This window comes from Solanum stenotomum, unplaced genomic scaffold, assembly GCF_019186545.1.
Source record: "Solanum stenotomum isolate F172 unplaced genomic scaffold, ASM1918654v1 scaffold19015, whole genome shotgun sequence".
Lineage (NCBI taxonomy): Eukaryota > Viridiplantae > Streptophyta > Magnoliopsida > Solanales > Solanaceae > Solanum > Solanum stenotomum.
Window position 1 is genome coordinate 400 of NW_026025327.1, and position 8,773 is coordinate 9,172.

At 30.1% G+C, this 8,773-nt stretch overlaps 1 protein-coding gene across 1 annotated transcript; it reads left to right on the plus strand.

The window, feature by feature from the left end:
- Nucleotides 1-1,355: 1,355 nt before the first annotated feature.
- LOC125850745 (aspartic proteinase 36-like) lies at nucleotides 1,356-8,559 on the plus strand (the record flags this gene model as incomplete). Its single annotated transcript, XM_049530589.1, has 9 exons — nucleotides 1,356-1,485; nucleotides 1,917-2,137; nucleotides 4,978-5,214; nucleotides 5,291-5,459; nucleotides 6,799-6,872; nucleotides 6,957-7,065; nucleotides 7,178-7,241; nucleotides 8,272-8,343; nucleotides 8,444-8,559. Coding segments are annotated over 9 exons (1,192 nt in total), but the record flags the coding sequence as incomplete, so codon positions are not given.
- Nucleotides 8,560-8,773: the final 214 nt, after the last annotated feature.

Here is an 8,773-nt window from a genome sequence, read left to right on the forward strand (position 1 = left end):
AAGTGGATGAAATAAAAAGAAATGTGGTAAAGGTAAATGGAAGTTGATGGGGCCACATCCGTTAAAAGCAAATTCAAAATAAATAAAAATAAATGAACCACAATTACATAGATAGAAAAGAGATTAAAAAAACGGATATTAAGTTCATCCAAAAGAAAGTACACATATAAAGCAAAGAAACACAATCTTTTTAAAATTCAAATATTATAAAAACAACCATTAATATTCCAAGTGACTTGGTTTTTATTACTCTTAGAGATTTTAGTCAAGTATTATAATTATACTTGACAAAAACATTTCATTTTTTGTTTGAGATTCACTCCCATCACAAGATATATTGGTTATTCCATATTTTTAACTATAAAAAAATGTTGTATTTACTGTACATCACAAATGCAGATAAACATTGTGGTTCTATACTATGTTCCTTTCTTAAACGAATTTAAAAAAATCAAATAAATTAAAACAGAGAAAATATAATTAGTTACGGGGCATGCCAATTGAGCAAGATAAGTGATAAGTGACCATTAATAAACTTCTAATTCATTGAATTCTTAGTATAAATATAACCCAACGTTGCTTCAATTTATTCGTCCTTGATTAATTAATATAACTAAGCTTTGAAGAAGAAAACAAATGATGGGTGCCAATTGAAGATTGTGCTCCTATTCATTCGTACAAGTTGCATATATGGCTAAAGAATGCCATTAAAATTACTTAAATTGCTAAACAAAAATTTGTATGTCTTTGCATGCAAGTTTGAAATAAATTTATTATTTATTTAATTTGTGAGTGAATTAATATTAAAAATAAAAAATAACATTTTAATTGTTTCAAGAAAAAAATGAAAAAACTTTTTTCTTTTTTAATTTAAGGGAAAGGCAAAAAATGAAAAATTGAAAAAACTTCTTTTTTTTTTTTTAAATTTAGGGAAGGCAAAAAATAAAAAAACGAAAAAACTTTTTTACTTTTAATTTGAGGGAAGGCTCAAATTCCTTGCGCCTGCAGCCGCCGTGAGTCTTATAAGACGCTACGACGCTGCACCTTGCAAAGCGCATGGAATTTTGAGCGTTATCCAATTTGGCCTAATTTCAATGACGTTAATTTGGGCGTTAAAATGTTGTCATTTTGATTCTTAACTGAATTTTGTTGCCTTTTTGAAATTTTCTTGCCCTTTTGGCTTCGGGCAAATTTAAGAAATATTTTGATAATTTAACTTTACAGTGAGAGTTTTTTCATTTTTAATATAATACAATGACTTTTATTATTATTTTTTACATTTTTAATGTCTTACAACCAATGTTATTGACCATTGTATTTTATTGACTTTTTTTCATGTTTTTATACAATTCTAGCATATATTATACAAAAGTGAAAGTGGGATCACCGCCCAAAGAATATAATCTATTGGTTGATACCGGGAGTGAGATCTCATGGATTGCATGCAGTTCTTGTGACACTTGTCCTCGGACCAGTGAACTTGGGGTAAAAAGAAAACTCATTCTCTTTTATTTTGTTAGTTTCATGTACAAATTATGATATAGAAGTTAGTTTTTTTAAAAAAAATTCTAACGTCATTATTATGCTCTTGCAGGTCAAGTTGAACTTTTATGATAGTGGCAACTCAACAACTGCCACTTCCATTTCTTGTTCAACCCGTGGGTGCGAATGTACTAGGACAAACCAATGTGGTTTTACCCTGAGTTACATGGACGGAAGTAGTACAACAGGCTATCTTGTGTCCGATGTTTGGCNGGATTGCATGCAGTTCTTGTGACACTTGTCCTCAGACCAGTGGACTTGGGGTAAAAAGAAAACTCATTCTCTTTTATTTTTGTTAGTTTCGTGTACAAATTATGATATAGAAGTTAGTTTTTTTTTTAAAAAAATCTAACGTCATTATTATGTTCTTGCAGGTCAAGCTAAACTTTTATGATAGTGGCAACTCAACAACTGCCACTTCCATTTCTTGTTCAACCCGTGGGTGCGAATGTACTAGGACAAACCGATGTGGTTTTACCCTGAGTTACATGGACGGAAGTAGTACAACAGGCTATCTTGTGTCCGATGTTTGGCATCTGGACACATTTTTAAGCACTTCGTCAACCTATAGCTCTTCAGCACCAATCATTTTTGGGTAAGTAGTTTTTTTTTTAATGATTTTTTCTTAAGTCATTTTAGGATATCATATAAATTTGAAAGAAAGTATTGTATAGAGGGACTTGGTCATAACTTTCGTTACAACATAAAAATAAAAATGACCTCCTTCAGAAAGAGGGAACATGAAGCTAGAACTATAGATATTCCATCTTTCGAAAAAATTAAACTAACTATACAATTAACTAACAAATAATTTGATCTATAGGATTAGGGTAAACTAGTAAATAAATATTTTTTATTTATCATTTAATTTTTAAGGGCATGTAAAACAGAAACATGATAACTGATATGCAAGGGGGAATAAGTTTAAAAGAAAAAAAAAGGAAAGATAAGATTTTTTTAGTTTGATCTATATAGTTTTTTAAAGTTCAAATTACGTTCCTATCAATGCCTTCTTTTTCTTATATACAATATATACATTAAAAATGTACAAAAAATTCATATTATCTATTGTTGATAGCATTCAAATTCACTTTACAAATGAAAAAGTATACACAATCACATGTAATATAATTTATTTAATTATGAGTTGGGGTTGAAGCTCATACAGAACAATATAGAGGCGGTCAAACGAGTAATTAGGAATTATTACTCTACTCTAAGTCAAACAATTGATGATATTTTAATTTTTGATTTAAAAATTGATAAAAATAAAACTAACGTAACTATAAAGTGAGTAAAGTAATCAATCACCACTTAAGCTACAATTATATTCTTCATATCTCTAGGTTAAATCTAATGGATGAAATTTAAAACCTCATATCATGTTAATTGATCTAAGTCTAATCTTAGTTTTCTCTCGAATTTAATTAAAAGGAATTGGGAATAAGCTAGAGTTAGCTACTCCCTTAGAAATCAATACATTTTTTTTAAAAAAAAAACAGTATTAATCAAATAAACAAGAGAGACATTTCATAAATTAAATTGTAAGAAATAATCAAAACAAAAGCAACAGGAGAAGAATCAAAACCCTAGCTATTAGTGTCTACTAATATAATATGCAAATCTGGAATTTAACTAAATATACCAAGAATATTCAATACAAAACAATAAATTAAAAAATAAAAGTAAAAGGATTAAGAATTTTTCATTAGATACTTCAAATAGTGTAGATAGCTTGATCCTTGCTTCCAAAGCTTGGAAATTAGCCAAAGATGAAAATAATATCACTTAGTAGCTACTAGCTACAAATGTGTGTTGTATTGAGACCTTTTTTTTTCCGGTTAATTAATACAACACCACTTAGACATTGTTTAGGCAATTGAGTTAAAAAAAAAAATGTCCTCCAAGTTTTGGTTGTATAGTACCCCAATTTTTTCAATTCTAAATATGACAAAATCAACCGTAAATTTGTAGATTAACAGACCTAACTACTTTTTGCTCATTTGGCTACTTTTGTCATTTTCTTCAAAAGCTAGTCGGCTTGGGGTCAGGTTGGGGTCTCGGGTTAGGATTAAGGTTAGGTCTGGGTCAAGTCAAGGTCAGAATCGTCGGGTCTCGGATCAGGATCATTCTTGGATCTCGGGTCGAGGTCAGGTTGGGATTGGGTATTTAGATCGGATATCAGGTATCGGGTCGAGGTCAAAGTTCAAGATTGACGTTGGGTCTCAAGTTAGGGTTGGGTTCGGGTGTCGAAATTGAGTCTCTGTTCGGGGTCAGGATCATGATCGGGTCTGATCCCGGTTCAAAAGTAGGATCTTGAATTGGATGTTGGGGTCGGGAGTAGAAGTCGAGTCAGGTCTTGGGTCAGGGTCGAGTCTCGGGGTCGGATTCCGATTTAAAAGTCGGATCCTGAGTCAGAAGGTTTGAGTCTCGAGTCAGGGTCAAATTTGGGTATTCGAATTAGAATGTCGGGTCTCAAATTGAGAGTTAGAGTTAGATCGTAGGTTGGGTTTTGGGATCATGTCCCCATTCAGGTCATGGCCAGGGTCGGATTCTAGTTCAAATGTCAGGTCTCATGTCGTGAGTAGGGGTTAGGTCCCGGATCAAGTATCGGGGTTCTGTGTCGGATTGATTCTTTAAGCTATTTGATAAAAAAAGAAACTTTATTAGATTGAATTGAATTCTCAATTATGTTGGGACTTGTCCATTCATTTTATTTCAAAATAAAATAACCATCTTTAAAAATTTCAAACAAGTTAAGCTTATGAGTTAAATAATTAATTCAATACTAAACGTAGATTTAAACTACTTAGTAACTATGAAGAGATGTGCAATAATTCCAGAATTACTCTATTGAGCTTAGATATATCTAATATAAACGGTTTAGTAGATAATTATATGAGCAATTTTTTTAAAAATAATTATACGAATAATAAACTTGATAAACAGTTTCAATATAGCGAATATATAGATAAGGAAGTGAAACAGAAGAAGAAATCTGGGCTTCTGGCCCAAATTTGAACACTCCAGGCCCAGGCTGCTGCTGCTGCTGCTGACCGAGGATTTGGGCGTAGGCCCAATTTCTATTATTAATTGGGAAATTTATATGATAAAACTAAACATTACATAAATAAAGGAATTAATTATTTAAATATACTTGGAAATGTTATAAAAAATTTGAAAACTAATTTTTAACAATTCTGAGGAAGGAAGAAGACGTCAAATATATAATTGAAATAAAACTTAAGATACAACAAATTTCCAATCCTCTCTTGAGAAAACTTGATTTTAACTAAAGAATTTGAAATACAAAGAGGCACATGATTCTTGTTTTTGACTTTTGCAAATAATTCTTCTATTTTTTATTTGAAACTTGAATTATGCCTGTCAAATAGTGTGATTATAATAGCTTATGTTCATTTGAAATAAAAACAGGTGCAGTACCTCTCAATTTGGTAATATGGTCCTGACAGACAACGCAATTGATGGAATTATTGGGTTTGATCGACATCGTCTTTCATTAATATCTCAGCTTTCTTCACATGGAATTTCTCGCAAAGTATTCTCGCATTGCTTGAAAGGAGAGAGCGGCATTAATGCAGGAGGAGGTGTTCTAGTTCTCGGTGAAATTCTGAATCCGAGCATGGTCTATACTCCTCTAGTTCCATCAATGTACGTATAATTTAATATATATCATTTATTTTTTTCAAAATAGTCTATTTGTAAAATATGATTTATTAATTTGTAGGGGGCATTACAATGTGGATTTGCAGAGCATAGCTGTGAATGGAAAACTTTTGCATATTGATCCAGCCGCATTTGAAACCTCCGAAGATGAAGATCGGGGAACCATTTTTGACTCGGGTACAAGTCTCATTTATCTTGTCGCAGAGGCTTACGACTCTGTTATTAGTGCGGTAAGTATTCTTCCTCACATTTTATTCCCATAAATATATTTCCATGCTATGATGCACTACTAAGAAAATGCAAATTTTTGTAAGGAGTATATACGAAAATTCGTAAGTAATCTAGGAAATATTTTTGAAAAACAAAAGTTGATGGCAGAATAATTAAATTACATGAAAATATTGAATCCACGTGAAATTACTCTGTAGGAAAAATGAAAAATTCACTAGAAACTTTAATTGATATGAATTCGTGAAAAAAAAGATTTTTTTCTTGAGGATTAAATCACCCAAGAATTTCAATGTAAGAATGTTTTTGCTTAATTAGATGTTAAGCAGGATGGTATTTGAAAATAGAATTAAAAAATCATTTATACTTAATAAACATTTAAGAGATATAACCGAATTCCTAATTTAGCAGATGTATAAATTTTACATTTATTTTTTAATTAACAAAATTCACACTCCCTAATATGTCAAATACATAATAAAAGCTGCTATTTTTGAAGAACATTAAGTAATGCTAGTTACGTTTTTAACAGCTTAGAAAAGTGACTAACCGTGTATTATTCCTAAAATGATACTGAAATTGTTTGATTATATACAATTCAGTATATTTACTATTGAATTAAGTAATGCTAGTTTTGAAGAACATCAAGTAATGCTAGTTACGTTTTTAACAGCTTAGAAAAGTGACTAACCGTGTAGTATTCCTAAAATGATACTGAAATTGTTTGATTATATACAATTCAGTATATTTACAATTGATTTGAAAAAATGCCTAATTGTTTAATAATATATTCATTGAATCTTCAACTAAAATCCAACAACAAATTCACATGTAATTTCCTAGCCAATAAAATCTTCATGTAGATTCCAAGCGATAAGCCAGAGTAAACTCATAACAATAAAGCCTAGGGTAATAAAATCTCAAGAAATAATCCCTATATGATTCTTAAGGCCGTAATAAGTAAATTCTTAAGAAATAATTTGTGATAAAAATAGCAATAAAAAATACCTAAATAATTCGGTAGGTAATAATATTGCTGGAAAAGTCCCCACCTAAAATCAGAGCAACAAAGCCGCTAAGGAATTTCCTAAGTAAATTTTCAAGAAATAATCTTTGAATAAAATTATAGTTACAAAATCCCCAAATAATTGTCTAGGTAATAAAATTCTCAAGTAAAACTCCAAAAAATTATTTTGAGGTAAACCTTCATGCATTGTTACTTGGGAATTCCATGCGAATTCACATAGGAAATAAAAATTGTATATTTTTATTGATTAGCTATGAAATAACCTTCATGCATTGTTATTTACCAGTTCTCTCAATTTATTTATATATTTACAGATAACTACTGCTACTTCATCTTCTGCCAAGTCAATTACATCGGGAATAACTCCATGTTATTTAATTTCTTCAAGGTTAATGCCTTGTATTTCAATAAGTGAATATTTAATTCGAGTTATTAAGTACCTAATTGATTTATTTGGTTACTTGATGAGCAGTTCCTCAAATAATGTTACAAAGATATTTCCTCAAATTACCCTACACTTTGCTGGTGGTGTATCAATGGATCTAAGACCAGCAGACTATCTCAGCCTCATGGGCTCTATTGTGAGTTCAAATCTATTTTGTAATTTTATATCTTTTATAGAAAAATCATATTAATCATGTCACCTTTTAATGTACTACAAAGATAAGTTACTATATTATATGTGTTTAACAGAAGGATACTGCTCAGTGGTGTGTTCTCTTCATGATGAAAAGTCAGAGCCTAACAATTTTAGGAGGTCAGTTTCTGAATAATAATTATTTTTGTATTTCATTGTTTTATTCAATTTTCCAACTTACTTCTTGTCAGCTGTCATAAACAAAATTGTTTGGTATGTCACGATTTTACTATTATTTAGAAAAATCACTTTTGAAATATTTTCAAGTATTAAATAATTTAAGAAAAATACTAAAAAAGAGTCGTCATTTAATTTTAAAAAGAAATTAAGAAAACTTAATTTAAAAAGACTTTAACAAATTAAATCTTTAAAAAATTAGAGAAATATGGTATGAGGTTCTTATTTCTACTTTAAGAACTAAGAAGGTATTAGCACTTAAAGTAGCAGCTAAATTTAAATTAAAATATTTTGATTAACTTTTGAGAAAATAATTATGTAAAAAGAACATTTTTTGAGTTTTAAAGAAAAATAAAACTTAACTTAACCATTTCAAATAAATTAAAATAATTAAGTAAGAATTTATTTGAATCATTTTTAAAGATAATAACTCAAACCAATTTAGTCAATTAAAGCAAGAAACTATCTTAAATTAACTAAAAACAAGTAATTTTTTTGACTAAAGATATTTGATTAAGTAAATAAAGGACACAAGATTTGATTAAAATAAAAGTTATTAGAGAAAAACCAACACAAAGAAAATGGTTGGGGATTAACTAAGATAATTAAACTAATGTTAGAGTTGGAATTAAATACATTCAAATAACTAGCCTTTTCAGGCTGCTGCTGCTGAATCGTTGGGCCTTTGGCCCAATTGTCGTCCTTGTATATTAGATGTATACCACATGTATACTGGTTGTATATCTGCTCTTTTACACCAGCGTTTTTGCCTTCGGAGATCTCTACTTCAGCTTCAATTTCACGTATATCAGTTTCCTTTTGACCTGAACACACTGATGTGGTTTACCATATAAATACGTAACTTAGCTGATTCCCTAATTGTATTTAGCCCTTCATATTGATAGTGACGTAGAACTGTAGATAATCTGACTGACAAATGACACTAATTATATTTCTTTCTCTTATTACACAGACATTGCTCTTAGAGATAAGAGCATTGTATATGATTTGGCTCACCAGAGAATTGGTTGGGCAGATCATGATTGTAAGTAAAAATATCTAAGATTAATTTTTTGACATTATTAACTTATCAAGAAAAAGCTCTTATATTATTGATTATTTACAATTTTTTTAATTATATATAGGTTCATTACCGGTGAATGTGTCCATACCTTCTGGCACGAATCAAGTCATTAGTGCTCGAGCAATACTCTTTCATATGCTAGAGTCACTGCTCTGCATGTGCTTATTTTGGTGGTGATGTTTGGCTTTGTCTTATATTATGACTTATAATTATGTCTACATCTGTCTAACATAGAATTGTGGGTGAATCATGTCTACATCTATATTGTATTGTAAGTATATCATTTGGTATCTAACTATTATTGAACTTTCTTTTACCTCTGGAAGTGCGCAACCAATGGTCATTAAGTAGTTATGTATATCATGAATATTTCTTCTCGGGCTCTACTTGT